Below are 25880 nucleotides of genomic sequence, written 5' to 3'. Positions count from 1 at the left end.
GTTCTTCCACTGAATTCTACATTCACTGTTCTAGATTTGCAACATCTGTAATAGAGCTTCTCTTTCAGTTTGATGTCCGACTCCCTGACACTGAGAATTGAAGCTTTCTTTAATGTACCATCCTCCAAGCCCCTCTTATCCCCCTATCATAAGGTCTCCATCATAGCAAAATCAAAAAGCTTCACCATTAGTATTAGGTTTCTTCACCAAAACTTTCAGATGGAACAAAAATGTTCATCTATTTCATCTCTTCGAACTTGCCTTGAAGAAGAAACTCCGTAATTTTTTCCCCACTATTTATGAAGGAGTAGTTATTAGTTCACATGTCTAACAGTGTATCTCTAAACCCAGAACAGATTACTCAGTATGATGCTTCACTTACTAAGCTCATTAAAATAAATTGTCTTTGAATATTAAGTGCCAAAGAACAGGATACAGGATTTTAAAAGCTTAGTTTCTCCTAATATTAACTTTCCTTCAAGTGGTAAGCTTCCTTTCTCAGGTGACATCTGATACTTTTAAGACTAAACAGCCTCAGCTGACAGAGTAATTCTTAGTCCTTCACTCACCAGAAATAAGAAGTTAAACTGGTAAGTTACTCATCTTGATAAAATATAGCTCTTTCTAGTCCAAAGTGCTTGGGTGCTTTATTGTTGCATACTTTTTAAGTGTTTAGTTACATCTTCCATAAATCATGGCTTTTGAACTACATACCAACTAAAAGAAATACAAAGGAGTTAGCTGCCCATTTGGTTATCATTCACAATTACTCCATTCCAGCAACCAAAGCCAATTAATAGTAGAAACCCAGCTACTCATTCTGTAGCCTTTCAGGTTGTTTTACCTACAGCTTAAGAAAATTATCTTCTGAATGAATAATTAATTACAAGGCTCTACTGCCATCTCCCAGTCATGCTGTTCACATTGGAAAACTTAGAAAAAGGATGACCAAAAGCAGATGTTGCACAGAAGAAGCTGAGAGAATATTAGAGAAGCTGCTTTCACCATTATTAGAAATACTATGCCCCATTATACTTGATTCTATGATCATATTCTGCTTAAGTGAAATAGAAAATATGGTGGAGGCAATATTTACCTGGGGAGAAAAAATCATTCCTACAAAGACTCAAAAGCAGAATGGACCTGTTTCCAAAGTATAAGAATGAAAGGGAAGCGGCAGTTCCCCATTAGCCCAGTTAAATAATCAAGGAGGTTAGAGACACTGATTGATACAGGGTATCAAAAGGTCAATGGGCATGGGTTACCTTGTTTGTGTTGAAGAAGGGTGGTCACACATATTGGAAGCCATTGCACAATCTTGATTACATTTCAGTTATAAGCCATTGTCATATTTAAATGAAATTGCACCTACTTAGGAATGCTCAACTCATTTGCTCATGTCAATCCTTCTGTTTCACAATTGCTACCTAATTTAAGCCTACCTACTCTAGCTTTATATTACACACATGAATCATCAGATACCATTAACCAAGCTCTCACACATTACAAAAAGACAATATAACAGTGTCTAGAGAGAAAGTGTACAAGGTTTCTTGGATTTACAAGGAAGTTGGATTCCTCTGCTTTTTCTGAAAGAAATATTTCTCTGACTGTATGCAGAAGGTCTGGATGTAACTGGCATGAATACAATGCAAACTTATTTTGACTGACCATTAAACTCACTAATTAATTAGTCACAACATGACACTGGGAACTGTCAAGCCATTTTTCATCATAACCTACATGTACCTAGTAATTTTTCCAAAGAAGTATTCTTAATATTACTTCCTCTCCACCTCCACATCAGCTAGCTTCATACAGACATCCACCTTCCTTTAAGTTTTCATCATATTAGTTTGTACATCAGTGTGTCTGGGGATGTATCCAAGGTGGCAGATGTAAATTCACTTTCAATACTCTGTGATGTGCAGCTCATTTGATTCACAGGTTTTAAATCCTGCTTGTCATTCTTAAGAGTAAGTCTCTTGAGGAACAAGAAGTACCTTATTACTCAAGCTTAAAAATCATAGAATAATTTGTGTTAGAAGGGATCTTCAAAGGTCATCTAGTCCAACTTCCAACATCAGTTGGTTCCAACCTCTCTGCTATAAGCAGGGACACATCCCGCTACACCATTCTGCTCAATCCAATCTGGCCCTGAATGGGAGGTATCAACATTGCTGGACAACCTGTTCCAGTATCTCATCATTCTCACAGTAAAGAATTTCTAATATCTGGTCTAAATCTACTCTCTTTCAGTTTAAAGCCACTTCTCTTTGTTGCTACATGCCCTTATAAAATAAGATCCTCCCCAGCTTTTCTGTAGGCTCCTTTCTGGTACAGGAAGGCCACTATATGGTCCCCCTGTCATCTTCTCCTATCTAAGCTGAAGAGCCCCTGCTCTCTCATCCTGTCCTCATAGGGGATGTGATCCAATTCTCTGAACATCCTCATAGCCCTCCTCTGGTTCCATTCCAACAACTCCCATGCCCTCTTGTATTGAGGGCCCCAGAACTAGACGCAGTAATCCAGGTGGAGTCTCATGAAAGCAGAGTAGAGAGGCAGTATCACCTCCTTTGATCTGCTGGTCACACTTCTCTTGATGCAACCCAGGAGACAGTTGGCCTTTTGGGCTGGGAGCACACACTGTTGGCTCCTGTTGAGCCTTTCATCAACAGACACCCCCAAATTCTTCTCAGGGCTGATCTCAAGCCATTCTCTACCCAATCTGTATGAGTGCTTGGGATTGCTCCGACTCAGGTGCCGGATCTTGCACCTGGCCTTGTTGAACTTCATGACTTCACCTTTCAACCCTGTCCAGGTCTCTCTGGATGGCATCCCTTCCTTCTATCATGTCAATTGCATCGCTCAGCTTGGTCTTATCTGCAAGCCTGCTGACGGTGCACTTGATCCCACTGTCCACACTGCCTACAAAGATGTTATTTAATACCAGTCCTAACACTGATCCCTGAGAAATGCCATTTGTCACCTCCATTTGGATACGGATCCATTTACCACAGCTTTGAGTGTGACCATACAGCCCATTCCCTATTCAGGATGTCATGCAGGACAGTGCAAATGCTTTGCATAAGTACAAGTAGATGGTTTCTGTTGCTCTCCCTATATTTGCTGGTGTTGTAACTCCATTGTAAAAAGTCACCCAGTTTCATAAGCACAATTTGCTCTTGGTGAAGTTGTTACCAATCACCTCATCTTAATTTTCCATGTGTCTTAAGTAGACCTTTCAGGAGGATCTGCTTCACAATCTTGCCAGGCACAGAGGTGAGACTGACTGGCCTGTAATTCCCAGATCTTTTTTCCTTTCCCGAAAATGGAAATTATGTTTCCCCTTTTCCAGTCAGTAGGAACTTCAGACTGCCATGATCTTCCAGATATGATGGATAGCAGCTTGGCAACTTCATCCACCACTTCCTTCAGAACCCATGAATGGATCCCATGGACTTGTGCACCTTCAGGTTCTTTAGATCTTCTCAAATCTGAACTTCACTTACAGAAGGCAGATCTTCCTTCTCTCAGTTCTTGCCTTTGCTTTTTGCAATTCTGAACTCTAGCTTTGCAAGACAGTGGGATAAAAGCCAAACCAATTATTTTAATCATCATATACAGTATTCGATTAGCTAGCAACAGAAGTACCTCTGCTATACACCATCTCTTCTTTCTTCAAAGACCATTTTGACCAGTTTAGTCACTATTGTGAGAAATGGAAAGTACACAACACAGTCTGACATACAAATTTCTTTTTTGCTCTAGTTAATAGAAGATGAGCTTAAAGAACTATAGTTTTAGATAGATTAATTAGCCTCTGTGACCCAAAAAGTATTTACATTTTTTCATCTTACCTCTCCTCTTATAGCGCCTTTCCTTAAAGCAACAAAATACTAAGCTAAGCAAATAGACTAAGCAAAGTTACTGCATTTACATCTGTTAAGGTTAAGAACATAAGATAGAGGTTCTAAACACCAACTTAAGTGACCAATATATTGTGGCAAAATACGACATCACCTTGTAGTTATTTTTTTCCCCTTTGCATTTTAATAGCACCTATTACTAGATTAAATTAATGTGCCTGCTATACATAGTAAGCAAATCAATTCTTACTAAATAGGAACCAGGAGGTAAAAAGGTGATGTTTCTACTGGAAACAACCAGTTTCAGCCTCAGCTGGACTTTCATCACTCATGGAACAATTTTTTAGAACAGCAGGAAAACAGTCAAAATAAAGCTGATTAAGTCACATCAGGATTTTAAGTTCTGATTGGAGTTATTCTATGCCTTAAAACAGACCTGAGCTTCTGGTAGCTAAACTCAAGCTACTGAAACCCCAAAGACCACTCCGAACCACCACTCCCCTATTGCTTTTACTACTCAACTCTGGATATCACTGTAGCAAAAAACTGTCAGAAGAACAGAAAACATTGAGGCAGAGTCAATCCCAAGTTACCCAGCCCTGTGTGTAAGCTAAGTACCTGCTAACCAGGATGAAAATGCAAGCAGTTAAGACAGCAAATTAAAGGAAGAAAAATATTAGATTCACTTCTGTCAGGAGGGGCTTGACCTATATTTTTTTTTTTTATCCTTCTAATACCCCTATCCCACTTCCATAACAGTTTGTATTTTGCTGAAGATTTACTTCTCAAATACACATGTTTGTTACTAACTTTGCAAAGAATTGGTTGAGGTTTTGAAGTTCAGAGGTTGACACCATGCCACTGACAAGCTTACAACAATCAGTAGCTATCCACATCATTAAGAAAAAAGCCATGACCAAGACCGCTATACCTGACATACTATACTTCATCTATTCTAACAAACGTTATATAGGACCACAGTCCTACATTTTCAGATGCAGAACAATGAGCACACAAACCATAGATTTGCTTTCCAAGTTGCAGGGACTCTTCATGCTTCTTCAAAAAACAAGACTCAAAGGGGCAAAAATAGACTACTAGCTACTAGTACGGTGCGAAAAAAAAATAAGAGTAAGACTAAACAGAAAAGATGAGGGATAGCAATAAGAACCTCCCAGCATTTAGTGATAGAGACGAACCCAAAAGCTGAGAGACTGCTTTAGTAACCGTGGATGTAACTGCTTGTCACATACAAAATCGTAACAGGTGAAAGAGAGGCAGGAAAGAATCAGAAGACCACATATTTTGCATCAAACAAAGCTTCCTTAAAGAAGTTAATGATATTAAATTGGATTAAGTCACTTGCTTTGATGCATCTATTTTGCCCCACCTTGTGGTGGAAGCCAGTTTACATACTATGTTACATCTATCTGATTTATTTTATAGGGCATTCAACTATTTTGGAAGACATCATAAACCAAGAATATCCTAAAAATCAAAACTTATATACAGAAAGAGTCATTGAAGGTCAGCTCTGCTGAACAAAACAGCACTTGAGTACCTGCAATGGATATGTAAATAACTTTACTGTTAGAAGATAAAAGTTATAACAAACAGTTAAGTCATTAGGCCAAAGTAATTGTTTTACTTCATATTGCACAGCTATTTAAGTGAACCCGGTATTCAGTACTGGTCCTTCCAACAGAACACAAGCACAACAACACAGAACTCTCAGTGAGGTAGACAAAATTACTTTTTAAGTTCAAGTTTTATATAAGCTTCACATTAGATAACTACACAACTCTACAAGGGCTTGAATTCCCAGAAATAGTCTGAATAATTCTACTTGCAACTATACTTGCAAGGAGTATACTTTATTTATATTAATTTAACATTAATTAACATTAATTAATAAACAATTTATATTACAAACCCAACCAATGTCATTAACTTACCATACTAACAGCAAACTTAGGAAGGAATGAAGACTAACACTGTCTTCAACAGCTTCTCAGCGAGCACACACATAGATCCCTAGAATCAGTATTGTCTCCAAGTCTACATTCTAAAAAGCTAAAAAGCACTGCCCAAATATCTGGATTAGCAAGATGCCTATTAAGGACCTAAGCATCAGGACAATCAAAACAAATTCTTAAAGAAGCAAGGCCAATAGGACATCCTCAAAGATAGTAAGAATACAAAAATATTATTGCTTCAAAAGATGAGTGATTAGATTTTTGCAGGGCAATTAGGTTAAAAGACGCAACATATTAATAAGTTGATGCTACTAATTCCAATTCTTTTCCTTAAGTTTACTTACCTAATACTGTTACAGTTATTGAAGACTGTGAATTTCCAAGAGGGAATGTAACTGCCTTACAGATATATTCTCCTGCATCAGAAAAGCTTACATTTTTTAGGATGATTGTTGCATCAGTAAGTGAGTAGTTTTTAAATGACACTCTTCCTTGGTATTTTTCTTGAATAGAAATTCCATATTCAGGATGATGAACAGCAATAGTCTCTGAAATTTTACCGTGGATCTTCTCCCAAGAAACTTGTGTTATTGTTTCATTTACATCAATTATGCATTTCAGTGCAACCTTCTTCCCCCAAACTGCTGTCACATGTGGATCAACAACTGGTCCAGCTAAGGCACCTAAAAAAACCACACAAGTATTAGTTGGTACATAATAAGGTCTTCACATTAACTCTTCATCGTTTAGCTTGCTTTTTACAAAGAGAAGTCCTACTTTCCTCTGAGAAACCGTATTCTTTTACCTGATCCACAGCCATGTGGAAACACAGCTTGAACTTACGAAAGCTTGCCTCAGGAGAAACCAAACTGAATATAGGCCAGTCATACTTCTGAGAACACAAACGTCAAAATGCAGCTCTCTATAAAGCAAGGTGAAGATCACATAACTAGTATACTGATCTTCCAGGAAGTTAACTAGTTATAAGCACTGTATATGTTCATGTTTACTGGAAAACATTCCAACATGGTATTTTTGCAGCTTGATTACTGATCTAGAGCATCAGGTAGAAAATTTAAATACTTCAGTTACTTCTGCTTTCTTGAGATGACACTAATGAAGACCTCCTAACAAGAAAGGCATAATTTAAGCCTTTTATCACTTATGATACCTATAGATCCTAAATCCCAATAAAGATAAGCATCATCATACAAATGCAATTTTTGTGCTACACTGTGGTGCTACATCTTCATACTATATTTTATTTCTGTTTAAGGCCTACAATACTTTCAATAGTAGCTACAACACTTCAAGCTGTAGCTTCAGCATCACACACCACCTCCTTTCAAGAAAGAAACCCACCAGACAATGCAGTTTTTAACCACGCAAAGTTCATTAAAACACAGGTTCAACTTCTTTTGCTAAACAGATGCTCCAGCAACTTCAGACATCCATTCTTCAGGTAAACTAATAAAACCAACCCGCAAAGTCTTAGTCCACAGTGTTTATTTTTACTGTACTCAAGTGTACTCAAGGCACTATTTTAACTGCTCTGCATGCTTCAATTTTTCTTCAGTTGTCAAACCAGTACCCAGACTATATCTGGATTAACTTTCTCAGTAACAGCTCAACTTTTAATAGCCCAGTTTTCATATGCAAAGAAATCATTCAAATGGATACAATAACTACCACTTTAGTCAATAAACCTTTATAAAATAGAAATCCCGTTTCTGGAAAAAAAACATCTATACATCTTTATGTTAATCCATCCTTGGAAGGTGTCTATTTCACAACAATTTTTCAGTGCTTAAGTAATAGCTAAGTCAATGAAGTAATTTAAAGAAGTGATTAAAAGATTTAGATAAAGATTTCTTTCGGTATACTACTGAAATAAGTCAGGAATTCTATGAAAACACTGAGTAGCACAAATAAATCAAACTAAAACAGAACTAGAAACCAAGACAGCTAGTAGGCCAGTCACTGGGAAAGGATGGTAAGGGAAAAGCAGTCAGAAATCTCAAAACACCAATAAAACAACTTTCAGGAAGAGAATATTTAATACTTTTAATCTACAAGTAATGAAAGAATGTTCCCTCTACTCTTTCCACACCTTCGTAATCAACATGCATCACTGAGAATGCTGCCCTCTCTGAAGTGCCTATGCGAACACTTAATTGAAACTTTTCTTCAAATCGTTCTCAACTTGTCATTATTACATCTAAGCATGAAGTGAAATATTAGAAAGATAATTCTGAAAGATAACAATTTTACCTTATATAGAAGGCTCACACTTTATTTCTGAAATCTCAAAATATAAACTAATATATTTCAGAACATACATACCTGTACTGCCATTAATGTAAGAAAATATTTTTGTTCAGAAATTACCCATTCATGATGTTCCAGTTTGCACTGAATCTTACTCTGTACTGAAGATTAACAGAACAATCAGCAGTATTAACTGCAACAAACTACTAGGACAGAAAAGCACCTGAAGAAAAGTTATATGAAAGCTGCTTAGACTTCCCGCAGCATTAAAAAAAGACCCATTCTACTTGGTAGCAGACAAGCTGTTCTGTCTCCATTTAAATTGGGTTCAGATTTTTTGTTGTTTCGTCAGGATTTTTTTTTTTTTGTTAAGTCTACTTCTAATAATCAGAGGCATTAGCTACATAAAGATGACCATGGCACTTTAGGAAAATACATATTACACATTGGTACTCAACTAGCCATTACTCCTCCTTTGGAGTAGTGAAAAGGAACTTTTTTTTTTTTTTAACTACCAGTACTTCCAACAGCTCATTTGTGCACTGAGAACACTGTCATTTCTTATACTGATTGCATAGATATTTTTAGCAGTGAAGTTTTGTTGTTGCCGCTCTCAAGATTTACAGGCTTTCAGGAAGATACTTCAAGTAGAGCTGCAGCCACAGAATATTCATCAGTTATATTTTGTTCTTCATTTACCTGTTCCATGAGAAGAGCCAACAGAACACTACCCTCAATTTTACATGTTTATTTTGTCTTTTGACACATTCTAACTCCAAATACAAGACCAACTCACCTATACTAATCCAGTTTTTCTATTAAAATTGTTGTAGAGATTTCACATAGAAGACTTTCTTCTTTTCCAGACTGCAATACATTACTCAGTGCAATCCAGCACAAAACTTCTCTTTGTAATTCCACGTGCATTATCAAACAATATTCTACTTTCACTGTTGACTGTCACTCACTTCAATTGCAAACACCCATCTTACAGCAAGAGTAAGTGTGTTTACTTTGGACATGCTCCATGTTTTCATGGCTGAGAATACTGAGTCCCAGGGAAGCCAGCAGGCTCTCTTCAATTATAAGAAGGTTCATCATTATAAAGTCACCCAAAACCTAACAGTTAATGCACGATTTTAGGAATACATCTAATAGGCTTATATGGAACAAAGTTGCACTGGAAGTTTTGAGCCTATCTTTTACTGGAAAAAAACTGTTAAAACATGAAAACCTGTGTTTCTCATTTAAGTAGTCTTGTTAGTGTTTGAATGCTGGGTCTGAGCAGAACATAAAAGAAAAGTTATGACTGTGTGAGACTCTCCGATCCCAACAAAGTAACAATTCATGTAGGAAAACCAGACTTCAGTTACTTCATCACGAGGAGGATATTACACAGTCAGTTTCATATTTCAAGCAACAGTATTTTCCTTCCTATTCTTTTAAGGTCATGTTCTGATGATGCCCATCTCCTCTTAGCTGAAGAGAAAAAAAATAAATGAAATTAGCACTTCCTGTTAAATGAATCAAAGCAACTAAAAAAGTCATAAATTTTGTTTAGTGAAGAGGTTCTACTGCCTACTGACAGGGAACTTGTGTTAACCACAGTAACTCAGATTTGGCACTACCTCAAGCATTTCCACGCAAAAATCCCAACTCTTACTAAAGCCACCTGTTTTAAAATAAAGGAAGACAATCACACATCCAAGTTAGTGTCGAAGAGCACTTAAAGGTATCAGAAGCTCTTGTTGTCCACCTTCTCTGTTTATAGAGCAGATTAAAACAGAGCATGCATACTGAAGAGAGTTTATTGAAGTCATCTGAAAAGATTCTGAAGTATGGCATCCTAAGTCTTACATGCATCACTTGATGTTTTGATGCTATGCCTAGGATGGCTATAAAGCTTCTTAAAAAAACCAATAGGCTGCCTCCCAAACAGACCACATAGAGGTAATGAAAGCAATTACTCATTAAAGTTTATTAGAATCGACAAGCATTCTTTGTTGCAGTTCCTCCTAGGCCAAGAAATCATTTCTTTACAAATTACTTTAATAGTTCTCAGAATCATCGTCTTTCGTATCTGTAAGCCTACTTTGTCCTTCCCAAATCCAAGTGAAAACAACCACATGGTCTATTTGCATTCATATCTCTGGTTATCATTATTTAACTTCTTTTGGTTGCTGAACAATCAAGGTAAGAGTTTAAACTAGCAAGTTAATTACTATGTTGATATTCAGGGCTCTCCATGACTCCAAAGTTCTTTATTAAAGGTTAGCATTTCCTTTGACACAAAATACCTCCATTCAAGAATCTGTTTTCCTCAAAGACTGTAGTTAAATAGTGAGCAAGTCACATGTCTACTCCAAAACACAGTTTTATAAGCTTATAATGCACAAGTCACTTTAAAGCCACATTTTTTTTTTTATCTCCTTAATTAAATTGAAGATACCCATACACAAGATACAGTGTTTAGCTATTCTCCTTTCAAAACTTAAGACTGAAATACAACCTCCTTTGCTTGCATACTTAAAATGCTGGATTTTCACCATCATTTTCAACATCCCTAAAGGAAAAAATTAGTACTCAAACTGAGATCTTGATTTGCAAACTCTCAGCTCAAATCCAAATATTACTGTGTTTACTCTTTATGTTCAAATCTGTTGCCGATAAGTTTTCTTTTCTCTCAGAAGTTCCTTTTTTTTTTTTTAATCTCCCTTCTGATTTCCTCAATCATATATACTGACAAGTTGCACATTCCAGGATGTCTTTTGAGCACAGGATTTTTTCTTGCAACTCGTCTAATTGAAGACACTACCATATAGATAATTCCTACTGATGGGTTACAAAAAATTTCTTCAGTATCTTATTGTGAGATGGCATCCAATGCTGTTAATGCAAAAGTTTTCAAAGTAATTACATCATTTGGCCTGTACAAGTGTTGGAAAATCCCTTGTTTGCACCAGTCAGACAGGCTCTTGCTAGCTAGACCTTTGTCTCCGTGTTCATCCTTTAATGAGTGTTCATCCTACTATTTAGATTGTACAGGCAACAGACCAAGAGCTTACCTTGTTTTGATCAGTTAGAGTTTGTCACTAATGTATTCCAGCACTGACCCATGCTGATCAGATTACCTCATTTCTAGCACAAAACTACCCTGCCTCTAAAAGCAACAGCATTTAAGCAGCTGAATTTCCCTCAAAACTGATCTACAACTTGAAGTACCCGCTTCCCCAGTCTACTTATAAGCATGTTAGTAATCCTCTCAATCTACTTCACAGATAAATCTTAAGATGCACGCAGGAAATGACAATCAACTGAGCTTCTCAAACTACTACAGACCTTCTCATCTCCAGTTTTACAACCTTTGAGGACTTACAAATCAGTATTCCTTTACTAGTCATGGTTCTATACTTAATGCTCCAGGACTGTCCTACCTCAGACTGAAGTCTCAACATGCATATTACTGCAAAATTGAAGCTACAGACTTAGCTCCTTTGTAAAAGCAGGAACAGAAAGCATAAACTCCTTGTTAAAATACCTTCTGGAAGAGCACTTTGGCCCTTTGAGATCTGACACCGCTCCCTTCCCAAACAAGCTGCAGTATCTCTCTTCATTCTTCCCATCACATTTGGTATCACATTTAAATTGAGGGCAGATTTCAACGCACAGTACTGCAAGTGTATTAGACCAAGTTGCATAAGCTAGTTGTGCCTAGATATGTTTAAACCAAGATAAAAGAAAACCTTGACTGAATTTTAAAATTAAGATTCACATTCAGTTCAACAACTCTCCAGGTTTAGGCTGCTTAAAGAATCTACAACTTGCTTTTAGATTTTAAGAGCCATAGAACTTGAGGCTACCAAATATTGACCATGATGATAAAAGCTGATAATTCTTAAACTTCCTATCAGTTGGAAAAAAAAAAAAGATAGACAATAGGATCATGAAAATATAGCAACCGTAATACACCAAAGTGCTCATGCTATTACATTAGAGATTAGTCTCCACATTTCTTTGTTATCCATAAACCGAATAGAGATGTTTCTATATGGAATGGTCAAACACAATTACCGAAACGCTCTTTTTTTTTTTTATCTGTTAAAGAACTGCGACCTACTTAGTAGTCTGACACTACTAAGGACGACAGACAACCTTGCCACTTCCTAGCCACTTATTCCGCACTAGCTTTCAACTGGCTCCACAAGACTGTAGACTCAAACACCACAAGACCAGAAAGCCTACAGTGTCTCCCCACATCAGCAAGTTATCCAGAAAGTTAAGGATGCATCCTGCTTTAGCACCCACTAACACATAGAGCAACTAAACAAGAACTGAAATCAAGAGTAGACCAAAACAATAAAGACATCCTATTTCAGTGACAGCAAGCTGCTAGTCAGCAGAACTTACCACAGAACAGTTTCGAGGTCAGACTAAACATCATGAGGTCAGCCTAATTTCAGCTAACAAAAGACCAGTTTCATTCTTCTAGTCATTTCCCCACTGCATCAGTGTTTATCAGCTACCTAAGAAAGCTCACACTAGAAAATAATTAAAAACATCACTTATTTTTTTCTGAACCAACCTCCCATATTAGGTTATCCCTTGTTTAGTCAATTACAGGTAGAAATATAACAGTGGCAACAATAGCACAGCCACACATTCTGGTGGCACTTTAAGATATGTTTAGCTAGAGATTCAAAGCACTTAAGGACTCTACAGAAAGTAAACCTGAAATCACCACTTGAGGCTTTATAAAATTACATGTTTAAATTGTTGGGAAGAAGTCTGTGCACATCTTTAGTATAGAGAACACAAAGTACAACATCAAAAAAAGATCAGAACTAAGGCAGCACAAATTTTTTCAACATCAGCTTGTGTTTCAAATTGTTAACCATGTCCTCAGGAAAAAAAACCTGAATGTACACCAATGAGCTACTATTTTAACATGACCTTATTCCTCTTTCAGCATCACTTGCTTTGTCACAACCTTTCTTGAAGCAGAAAGCTACTTTGTAAGTGAAGTTTCTTTGCAACAAGGTAGGCAAAGAGCAGAAATGAAGGATGAGGTAGGCTTCTATGACCATTATGTTCACTACCCAAGTTCACCTTCCTTTTTTTGAAGATTTTTCTGAAAAAAAGAAAATACAGGTATGTCATTTCTGTCTTTGAATTCTTAAACCTTGCTCAGTGTTGATCACAATAGTGCAATATGCATGGAAATGCCTACCATAAGACAAAGACTTGGAAATTTGGTATACAGAAGGAAAAGTATTGGATTAAGGCAAAAGAAATTCACTCTGCCCTTACCTACCTTCACGAGTTATTTTGTCTCCCCCCCTTCATTTTAATAGGGTTCAAAGGACCCCAAACTTTTGAAAATAATGGCATATTCCTAGATCTCTCCTACAGTACTGATGTATCAGCACTAATGCAGCTGTCTGCATTCTTTACTTTCAAATGTGTAGATTAAGTTCTAAATGTTCATTTGTTTTATCTATAATTGGACCCAAACTGAACTCCAGTCTTAATTCCAACACGTAAGCAGCACTCCCTAGGAGCTACAGCCCACATGTTTACAAGGGCTACAGCAAAAAGGGGAACACCATGTCTAATTGACAACTGTAGCTCAAGAAATAAACTCTCAGTTTAATATTACCACAGAATGTTCTGAAGAATTTGTAGCTACTTTGAACCTCCACCTTCTGCTCCTAAGAATAGAACTGACAATGCATCACACCATTCCACCAAGAGACTGGTGTTAGCAGCTCCTTCATTCCCTCCTTTCAGAAGGCCAGATAATGCAACACTGGACAAAAACCACTACTATACAAATAGCTTCATTTACAAACTTGATGACCTTAACATTTTTCCCCCGTGTCAGCAAGTTACACAGTTGTACCCCTCTTTAACACCCACTAACCCATGAAGCATTTTGTTCATTAGATGGATATCTTCCATCATGGGAAGCAAAGTAACCTATTGCTAAGTGCTGTTTTACTCCAATGAAATACCAAGTCATTTTAAACTCTGTTTAACATAATATATCTCAACTTATACAGCCATAGCTAGAAGTCCACGTCTAAGCCACCATTCTTATTTCACAGGGCTTTTCCTCACATGAAACTAAAGCAGAAGCACAAGTTACGCTAACTCCTCATACAGCCCTTTATACTGCTTTCTACACACTCTGAAGACCTTTTGTATCAGGCAGTAGAAAATTAAATGCAATCTAAGATACTAGCTAAGTTCTTAAAAAAGGTTAAGCTCATGATTCAAATTGAGTTGTCAAGGACAGTCTCAGTAAGCCAATTTTATAAGGTTAAAGCTTTAAATCCAACTACTCATAAATAATGTTTACAGAGCCTCAGCAACTTGAAAACTTGCTCTGGAATTTCAACTTAAACTACATTAGCTTCACCGTCTGCTTAACACACTCCTGAACTATTGTCTTCTGTGTATGTTAGTATACTGTAAATTAAGACACTTGTGTTTACTCTGATACTAAGCATTCAGATGTTTACAAAACTAATGACTGAGGCAATCTACAAGGCAGCTGTATGGTCTTCCACAATAAACATTCCAACCTCAGTTTAAAACAGACAAAACTTTCAATTCCATTACTTTTAAAGAGCAAGACAAAACACCCTTTTTCCAGGAATTGAGTCAGGCTCAAAAACAGGACTAGAGGAAAAGATCTCATCCTTAGTCCTGCTCCCTCAAATACACTAATAAAAGCGTTGTTGCAGTTGTGTATTCCAGTTCCAGCCCAAAAACTAAATACTTCATAGTCCCATTTTAAGGTGATTTAATTTCAGGTGTAGCATTTAGGTACAAACACTAAATAAAAAGCAAGGGAAATTACAAGGGAAGTTCTTCACATTACCACTCAAATCTTTGATGGAAATGTTTAAGTACTTCTACATCTTCAAAACCTTTTAAAACAACATGAGTTAACAGTCCTGACAAACCTACCAGAAGGTAAAGGCAGAGGTTCTCCTACGTGGCATCCAGCTTAAACTGAAATGCTAACAAATACAGAGGAAGGTCAGAACTATATTGTGCCTCTGTTCTGTATCTTTGTAGGGCTGCCAGGAAACCGTGTTAGAGACAAAACACACACATTAAGTCTAAAGAAATAAGATACAACTCCAAATTCTAACGGGGCCAAATTAAAACAGTAGTCAGCAGGAACAAATACAAGTAGCAGGGGATTGCTGGAAATTACAGCAAGTTTACACATACAGTAATTATATTTCAAGAATTGCAAGTGCCACTTTAGAACATTTCATGTAAACACTCAGCTCTGGGTAACATCAGTCAGGATTGATCTGAAATTCACCTTGAACATCATACTACAGGTATTAGCCGTTTAGGGAGTCTCAAAGCAAACAAAGCATGTTCAAACACCTCACGTATTATCTACAAGAAAGAACTGCAAGAACTCATTTTTGTTCTCAGAGAACACAACCCAAGAGAGGTCCTGAATTACATACACTGCCAAATAAGAACGCTTATATTACTGAGTATGCCCATAGAGGTTAAAAAGCACTGACACCGTCTCCATAGTCTCATCTTCTTATCATTATCAGAAATGCTGCAAAAATGGGAAGACCATTTGATAAGGACGGCAGACCTGTACTGTGACTGTTTCCGTTCATTCCATGTGTACTTCCTCATGACCTGGCAGTCTAGTAGCATAGTTTGTTGTAACAGAAAACCTGTGTTTATGCACTCATCCAAGAAAAATTACCAAGAACAGCCACACGCAGAAGCAAAAGTCACTCAATATTTCATTGATACAATAATAAACCTTCCTCTCTCTTCTCCCATATCTTTTCCTCAACTGAAAAGTCTTTGTTTGCATAACATAGGGGCTCACTTTCATACCTTTGATCTTTCCCTGAACTTACTTCATAGAATGATTTGAATTAGAAAGGCCCTTTAAGATCATCTAGTTCCATCTCCCTGCTATAAGCAGGGACAGGTCCCTCTAGACCAGGTTGCTCAAAGCCCCATCCAGCCTGGCCTTGAATGCCTCCAGAGTGGGGGCATCCACAACCTTTCTGGGCAACCTGTTCCAGTGTCTCACCACCCTCACAGTAAAGAGTTTCTTCTTGATATTTAGTCTATTCAACCCTAAGGTGTTTTATTTTTGCTTTTTGTTTGCTTTTATGACCAAGGGAGCAAAACCGAATACAGTATTTGAAGAATGGGCAAACAGTCTATTTCTATATGTAAGCATACTGGCGCTGCCCTGCCTGCCAACACCCTTTTAATGATAACATAAGGCCACTATATTTCAAGGAATTGACCATTGCATTCTCAAGATCTTGTTTCCAAGTGCAAAAATAGTTTGGAGGCCATAATGTATGCAAGCCTACTCCTCCACTCCATGAATGATGCCTCAGTTGCATCACTCAACATTCATCTATACTAGCCAACTTGTTTCATTAATCAATCACTGCTTCTATGCAATCCACTTCATTCAAATTTAACTACTTGCTACCCATACCAAGTGAGTAAGGGCACCTCCAACTCAAAAAAAATACAATGAATGAAATCCCACTGCCCACCAGCACCACCCAGCTCTACAGTTTCCACCATATGAATCTCTATAGAAAAAGCAAATAGCAGCAACTGCTAACTGAAGGCTTGGTCAGAAAAATAACCTCCCAACATCTCTTTCAAGATTCCAAGCATCTCCACTCCTTAATCAGAAAAGGTATTTAATGCTGTTACAAATGCTTTTTTTTTTTTTTAAAAAAAAAAACCTTACCATAAACATGAGAACTCCTATGTGCAGGTTTCTTCATAATACACTGCTCATCAGAAGTTAGACAACCTCTAATGGTGATTTAAAGTTATTTCACATATGGAATCTCATCTAGTCAAGTTTTGCCTATTACCACAATCATATTCTTCAAGCACTTAGGGCATCTGCTTCAGTAACCGATTGTCCTTTAGCATCTATTTTTCCCCTTATATTGACTTAGAATTTCACACACTCCAGCATGTCTATTTCTCCTCACACATCTGAAGGGAGCCTGGATCCATCTCTGCCACCTCCTCCCATCAAGCAGCACTGAGGGCTCCCTCCCCTGCTCTACAAGTTGTCTTTAGCATAGCCCAAACATCTCCTGGATGTTTTTTGGCCAGCTATATTGTTCTTTTGGCATAGATTTGCAATCCATCCAGTTTGCTTTCCACAATAGCTGCACTTGCACCTATGCAGTAGGGATGGGGTCATTATTTGTGCTGACTCAAGTGGGAATAAAAAAAAAAAAAAGGAGCCTCTCACATCACATCCCTCTTGAATTATTTCCTTTTTGTCCCTCAGGTTTGCACTTCAGATTACAAAAGCACCATGTCCTTCACACTCTGGGTCCAGAGAACAACCACAAAGACAATCAGGGGCTGGAGCATCTCCTCTATGAAGAAAGGTTGACGGAGCTGGGCTTGTTTAGCCTGGAAAATAGAAGGTTCCAGGGAGACCTCAGTGTAGCCTTCCAGTACTTAAACATAGCTTATAAACAGGAGGGAACCCAACTTTTTTTTTTTTTTTTTTTTTTTTTTTTTACAGAGTCTGATAGTAAAAGGACAACTGGTAATGGTCTTAAACTAAAAGAGGGGAAAAAATTTACATGTCAGGTAAAAATTTACTCAGAAGGTGACGATGCTATGGCACAGGCTGCTCAGAGAAGCTGTGGATGCCCCATTTCTGGAGGCATTCAAGGCCATGTTGGATGGGCAGCCTGAGCTGATGGGTGGCAACCTTGGCCATAGGAAAGGGAGTTGGAATTAAATAATCCTTCAGGTTCCTTCCAAAGCAGATGATTCTATGACTGAGGGTCATTCTATGCTTACAGTGAATACCCTTGAAAGAATCACTAGTGACCACAGGGATATCTGCGTGAATGGTTATCAAGAGACCAGACATTCTCTCCACAACATCCTGGATCCAAAGGCGATGTCTCTGAAGGCTTCACATCAAGTCAGATCTGCAAATGCCTTCAAAACCTACAAGAACCTGATTACCTATCATATTCCTTCCAGTGACATTTTACACAAAATGCAAAGGTATTATGATGCAAAGAACAAAGTTAAAGCATAAAATGAAATCATAAACTAATTTTAATGTCTTTTATTTGATGACTAGAAGTGCTGTGATCGCAGTTTAAGATATATCCCTATCAAGACTAATCCCAGTTAGCAGCCAGCAAGTTAATAAGCTTTCTTAAGCAAGAAGCTATTCCAATGCCTTTCAGTTGACATTTTTTGCAAAGGACAGTTGAGTCACCACTACTCTGACAGGCTTGTCCAATACTAATGAAGTTAGGCACATGGAATACTCAGAATGCCAGCAGAATTTGGTGTTGAGAGTACACAGTACTTCCAGAAAGTTTAAGGTTAATCTAACAGAGAAACCAGTACAAATAGGATTTCTGAATTTCTTAAAAATCAATTGAGTTTTGGGAATCCCATAGCAACAGTTCTAAGCACTCAGCATTCTAAATATTCAGCATTCCGTGTTCCTATAACTCCGCCTTCCACATGGATTAAAAAATCATTTAAAAAAAATGGTGAGGAGTACTGTGTGCAATGGCTTTCTAGATGAAGGAGCAAGACTTGCAATCCTCAGGAAAGCCTCAATTCCCTTAAGGAGGAAACTATTCATCCAGTCCTTCCCTGTCTGTACACAGTCTTGTCAGTTTATGGGCATGTAACACCTATCCTAGGAAGAACAGAGGTCTAGGGAAAGAGAAATTAAGTTGCATTTTGTACTATATTAAGTAGCTATCTTTATGAACTTCTGATTTAGCTAAGCATCGACTCCACATTTCTACCTACTTAGAAATTTGCAGCGTTATCTGCCAATAGTTAACAACTGCAATCCTATTATAAAACAAAGTGAACACATTCAGCAGCAGCAAATTGTAAAATATAATACCTAGATCCTCTCTGTTCATGACAAGATCTGATGAATTACCAGTTACATTACAGAGCTATGAAAATGCCTGCTGCCCCCTACATCGCTGACTTGAAAGTTCTTAAGGCCACCCTCAACTGCAAATTAGTCCTGAAGTTAACCCTTTTAATACAGAATACGCATCAAGACAGTAAGCTAAAGTTAGTGATAGCCAAACAAATTAATGCTTTATAGCAACTGCCAAAGTACATTTTCAGTATTTGTCACACTGCCAGCACTATTCTCAGCTGTAGTATGTCTTACTGGCTACTTACTGAACTAACAGAAGAAATACAGTCAAGTGGCGAAAAAACCCTTATAAGTTGTTACTTATTTCAGGGGGTTAACAATGAGAACCAATGTTCAAGCAAGCTTTTAGCAATTCTTAACCTACAAGTGAAAAAGCTTTAAAAGAAAATCTAGTTTCAGACTTGCACTTGGACATCTCAAGCTTAATAGAAAGAGACTTCTAAGCACTTCTACATTACTTCAAGGGCTAGCAACTACACTACACAAGCTCCTACCTACTCATGCACAAAATATGAGGCTCTTTTAGAAGGCAAGGGACTTCTGGAAGTCATCCAGCCCTATCCCCAACTCAAAGCAGGGCCAACTTTGAAGTCAGATCATGTTCTGTGTCATACCATAGTCAGGTTCTCAATATCCTCAAGGACAGAGATTCCACAATATGTTTCAGTGTTCCATTTGTGTTGTAGAAAAAAAAAAACATTGCTAATAATAAATAACAAAATAAATAATGTAGCTATTAGAATTTCTCTCATTGTACATTGTCTGTTGTCTCTTGCTGTTTCCCTGAGCACCTTTAAGAAAAGCCTTTTTTCCTGTCACTTCTTCCCCCCCCTTGCACTCTGCCACTACAGCCAGCAGTTATTATTTCCTCCCACCACATACTTTTAGACTTCTTTGAAGGTTGAAAAAAATCCCCTCACTCTCAGTCTCCCTCCATACACAACACACTGCAGTCTCCTTATCTCAATGGACCTCCACAGAGGCATCAGCACCTGCCTTGTACCTTGCATACAGAAGTAAATACAGTATTCCAAAGTACAGCTTCAGAAGCTTAGAATAGTAGGGAATTATTACTTTTTTCAACTGACTGGCTATGTTCAGTATGCTCTTCACCTTTTACACCACAAACACACACTGCTAACCCACAAGCATCCCTAAGCTCTTTCCTAGAAAGCTACTTTTCTGCCAGTACACACCACACTTGTTGCTGTACCAACTCATCCTCCTCTCTCTGAGAATTTCACATTTGTCTTTGCTGAAATCCATAACGTTTCTGCCAGTCATTCCTTCAGCCTGCAGATCTCCCACTCAAGTGGCCCTAGCCTTCAGAATACCCACTGTCCCTCCCAGTTTATTATCATTCATAAGCTTGATGGAAGCATTACCAATTTGAATGAATGGCTGGTATGAAACCATCCTAGTACAGACCCCTGAGGAAAGCCAACAGCTTCCTTTGTACATGATCAAAACTTTCCCAGACCAGTTGTACATACAGATTTCTTTTAGGCAAGTAGACTATAAAATGCATCAAGTATTCAACAGTTTGGTTACAAGGACATTTTTAAAAGTCTCATTGAAAGCCTTCCTACTCTATTGCAGTAAATAATAATAATTATTCCTTGGTCCATAGCTGTGTCCCATATACTTGCAGCAATCAGGTCAGGACCTCTTCACAGTTCAGTCTCAAATCACAGCGACTCCGTAACTCCTTTTCTTCACTTCCCTTAGTTTTCACCTTATTTAAAACTATACTGGCTTAGCACACCTACACTAAGTGTAGCACACCTGCCTCTTAAATCTCTGGAAACACAATTACAAAATGGCTCTTGAGATTTATCAACCAAGGGAATTTCCACTGCATTTCCATTGGGTTCTACAATCCTCGCCTCCTTCTGAGAGACACAACACTCAGAATTTTTACGAAGTCCCAAATGAAGCTTACACAAAACAATTTCTTCAACAAGACTAACTTACTATTTGCCAGAAGGCAATGTAAGTTATTAGATATTTGTGAAAACATCGACATATCAACTGATAATCAAGACATTTTGCAAGAGTCAAAAACCTATTTTATACTCACTGAACTTAACAGCTTTCTTAAACATAAGCTAGGTGCACACATTTAAACTACACCTGATACCATGAACTGCTGAAACAGCAGAATGCCACCTATCTTTAGTCAACTTCTTCCTACATACAATATCCTGAGTAAGTTGTTATACTGCATGTGCTGGCTAGCAGAAGAGGCTGTTCCATGCTATCTCAGCTACTGACAACACACTGAAAGTTTCAACAGTGTGTTCAGAAACCTCATAAGAAATGATTAGTAGTAAGCCCATAGCCAGATTCTCGTTTATTTTCTTTAGCTCTACTGATAAATGCTTAAGTACCTTAATAAAGAAATACTGTTTCTGTTTCTTAGGAAAACAGAAATGCATCAAAAATGTTAATGCACAGAATTAGTACTATTTAGACTGTCTGGTGCATTTGTACAGTACAAATATTATCTCCAACATCCATTCACCCGATAGGGTGTTCATAACTGTGCTTGTCCCAACAATAATTAGTTTTCAGCTTAATCACATGCATCATGAGTGGCACTGCAGCAACAGAAGTAGGTAAAGAACACCCATAAAAAAACTGGATTAAGAAAGAAAGTTCAGACTAACTGCAGGAAGATACTGAAGACAAGTTTGAAGTGTTGCTTTAATAATAACTTTGACACAGAAAAGGGGAGAAAGATCATCTGTATCTTAAATGAAAATTTGATACAGGAGGAACAATAAATAATAAGCAAGAGCCATCCACTGCTCTAAGAAATTCTAGTACTCCAGTCAACTCTAGATAAACTCCATTTGACTGGCTTTAGTGCTGAGAAGGTAAGGACATGCTATCTTATTGTATTTATTACGACATTAAAAATTATTTTACTTCCATATACTACTTGAGAAAGCTGAAAGGACAAAAATATTTAAGAATGGAGTAGTGATTAAAGAGGAGAGTCTGAAAGCTTGTTATTTCCACTACTGAATCCAACAGTGACCTTCTTGCTAGTGTCCAGATGTGAAAACTTGACTGGATTGGTTTCCCACACTTGGGAAAACACTGGGAGCTGGATAGAAGACAGCAGCACTTAAGTAGTGCTTTATTGCTCCTCTTATTTTTTTTTACTCTACTAGTAACTCAAACTTGACAAGCTTATCAGTAAGCATTTGAAGCAGCCCAAAGTTTAAAAGCTAATTAACAGAAAGGAAAGAAATGGAGAAAAATAACAAAGGATTCATCTATTTGATAGCTTCAGGAAGTTGTTTGTTTCAACTTGACTTGGAAGTCATTGGGCTGTGCTTGACGTTCTTTACCATAAGACTACACGCTAAGTCAAGTGGCAGCAATCACAAGCCTACCTTTTCCAAACCCAAAGTAGCTAGTAGTCATGAGTTCCCTAGGAGCCTGACTTATACATGCCTGCAGCACATTGCCATCTGCTATTCCACACCTACACTTTTTGCCCCCTACATCCAGGGGAGGAAGACAAGCTCTTAGCTAAGAACTTTTTCATCTCTTCTTCCTTTATAGACTGGGAAGAGTTGTTTTCACTGATGTTGCCTATTACTGCGTGATTTGCTGTTTAACTCATTCCCATCTAATTCCCTCTATTTCATCTACATTTATCTATTCCTACCTTTCCCTTAACTCTTCTTGGAATTTTTTTCCCTAGACTTACACAACATTCTCTCCAACTCAGAACACAGGAAGAGTGTTTACAGTCCTTTTAGCTTATAAATTGAGGTTTGATCAACCTCTCTCGTGCCTAATTCAGTAACTCATCATCCTCCCAAGAAAATGTATTCCTGGTTATGGTCTCTGAGGCACTGAATGCCACTGTTCCCTAAATAAGCACCATTTTTAGATAGGTTACTTATACAAATAACCCCACACATCCCCCCCCACACACAAGAACAAAACCTTGTAACAAGTGACATAAAATAAGAGTAACTAATTAATTGCACTTATAGCTGCTCTTCAAGTGCAACTGAGAAAATCTGGCCAGTTAGGTCCTAAGGAAATTCCTCATGAGAAATTCTGTATCAGTATCTATATACCACAAAGTTAAGTGGTCATCAGGAAAAAAAAAACATTTAAACATCCTTTAAGCATCCTTTAACACAATATAGCCATTCAAAGCCGGAAAGCAGAAATCAGATTACAAATAGTACTAGCAAAAAGGAATCTTATCACAGAGCTCCTCTTTTAAGATGAAATAAACCAGGACTACAGCACAAGCACACAACATGACCACTCATAGAATGGTTTGGGTTGGAAAGGACCTCAAGGATCAAGTTCCAACTCCGGGCCACAGGTGGGGCCACCGACCTCCACATCTGGTACTAGACCAGGCTGCTCAGGGCCCCATCCAACCAGGCCTTGAAAACCTCCAGGGACGGGGCATCCACAGCCTCTCTGGACAGCCTGTTCCAGCACCCCACCACTCTCTCTAAGTAAACTTCCCCCGATAGTCGATTTAAATCTTCTCTTCTTGAACTTAAAGCCATTCCCTTGCCCTATCACTGGCTACCCTTGAAAAATGTTGAGTCCCCTCCTTTTTATAATCCCCTTTAAATATGGAGACTAATATGTGCTCTCAGCTCATTGCAGATTTATCTAGTCAGTCTGTAGTCATAGTCATAGATTCCAGTAGAGCATCTGGTTTGCACATAAAAAAAAAAAACAACAAACAAAGGTTGTCTTCTATTGCAAGACAACAGGGCAAGACTAACTCTATAGCAACAATATGTAATGCTTCTGATGTCTACCGCTATCCAATAGATAACTGAGTTAACTCAAAGAAACCCCATGAACATTTACTTGGAGCACTACAAGTAGTCACTGCTTAGCAAGACTAACTTTTTCCAGTTTGTATACCCAGCATTTCAGCCACCTTACTTCTATTCACTGTGGATTTTGTTTCAAAAATTGCAGCTTAGACATTGAAATTGAAGATCTAGAGCTTTCAACTTCTCAGCAGGCTCTAAGAACATCTTCTCATTAGCTTCACACACTGCTTACCGAAATAGAATACCCTCATGCCCTCTCCCGAGCCAACGCATTTAAATCTGCAAGGCTGTGTACCTTAAAAGCTACTAGCACCTAAAAGATAATCAGCTGGTACAGATATTCTGTAAAGACAACAACAGACTTCGCTCCTCCTGTAACAGAACAGTCCTGTTTCCCAATACCATTCTGTGAGCAATGCTGCACAAAGGGGTGGAAAATAACAACCTAAACCCGACTATTTCTGAAAAGGTTGCTTAGTCTTACAAGAAATAAGTCCTGCTAGAATCCTCGTTTGTTCAACATAATCTTCATACTCCATGACATAAGATTAAGTTACTTAAGGAGGCGATGAAGAGAAGCACTGAATCAAGAAATGAGTCAATCTTTAATGGGTAAACAACCATCACAATACTTTCAGAGTACTCAGTGTTCAGATCTTAACACCTCAAAATAACATTAAATTGCACTTCAACAAGCTTAGGAATGTTCTTGCACACCAGAAGCAAGAACAATACTTGGTACCCTTGCTTCTCATTCATCTTAAGATTTCTGATTGCTCTGACATTGACAGATATAAAACCTACCACTTGCTTCCTCCCTGTCCATACAAATTTTATAATCACTTCTTTCAGGTAGAACAACTCAGACACTACTTCATGCAACGTTACAAATATAAAATCTTCCAAAATTTAAATAGCAGTCAAGTCAATATGATATATTCCATTAAGATGTTAGCATTTACGGTTACTTTTTGCATTCCTTTTTACATGAGTTTAATTACCACGCTGTAAAAGTGCTCTTCAATAACAAACATTCAGAAACAGAGCAGAGCTCAGGACTATTCCAAAACTGTATACTGCATATTAAGTAGAGTTTTCTCCACATAGGAGCTGGACAAATCTCTGGTTCCACCTTAGCTGATTCTAAACAAACCAGATTGATCTCTCCCTCTACTTGAGGTAAGTTACTTCTCCCAGCGCAGTTGTTGCTCCATTTCCTCACGTAGGAGTTTCACACCTCCAAACCTACCACATAATTGATCAATATTTCACCCTCTGCAACCATTATAATCCCTTGTATGCTATCCTTACTCCTCTTAACATTGCCTTATTGGATCTACTAAAACACATCTCTCCCCACCACCTCCAAAAAAAAAAAAAAACCCACACATATTCCAACATGAATTTCTAAACAACACTGTACTTTTTCCCTTGATGTACATAAAAGGCATTCCATTGTTTTCTTGAACTCACCTCAACACCTTACTGAAAAAGCAGTATTTACTAATGCAGCTCTATCTGTAATCAAAAATCCAGAAGTCGTTTCAGATTCCACATGCATTCTCTCCTTTCCTTCCTATTTGATTATTTGGGGGTAATATTTCTCTAAGGAATTGCACATCAAATCAGCACCTCTGACTGTCAAAGTGATTTCATAAAAATTTGGTTTTATACTGGAGCTTTTCCGCTAGGGTTTTTTGGTGGTGCTCTTTCCACTTCTGCCTTTTGCAGGTGTTACAGCACTGACCAATGAGAAGGAAGAACAGTGATCAAATGTAATCAGCAGCTTTGGGTTCTGTCAACATCTCATCACAACTGAAGCATACTCACACGAGATGACATAAGCATCCTCAAAAGCCACATTCACTGTGTAGACTTTTCTCCCTTTATACTTACCTGTGACAGTTAGGGAGATAACGAAAACTACCGTGAGGAA

General features: G+C 37.9%; 1 protein-coding gene across 2 annotated transcripts in view; it reads right to left on the bottom strand.

Annotated features, from left to right (window-relative positions):
• The window catches only part of NECTIN3 (nectin cell adhesion molecule 3), a 62597-nt gene that overhangs the window by 33996 nt on the left and 2721 nt on the right, over nucleotides 1-25880 (bottom strand). For both annotated transcript variants that reach the window (XM_085239566.1, XM_085239557.1), the window contains exon 2: nucleotides 6190-6528. In XM_085239566.1, the coding sequence (XP_085095692.1) occupies nucleotides 6190-6528 (339 nt within the window). The remainder of the gene's footprint in view (nucleotides 1-6189; nucleotides 6529-25880) is intronic.

Source organism: Meleagris gallopavo, chromosome 1 (assembly GCF_905368555.1).
Source record: "Meleagris gallopavo chromosome 1, MGAL_WU_HG_1.1, whole genome shotgun sequence".
Classification (NCBI taxonomy): domain Eukaryota; kingdom Metazoa; phylum Chordata; class Aves; order Galliformes; family Phasianidae; genus Meleagris; species Meleagris gallopavo.
This window is presented reverse-complemented; position numbering and strand designations above follow the sequence as displayed.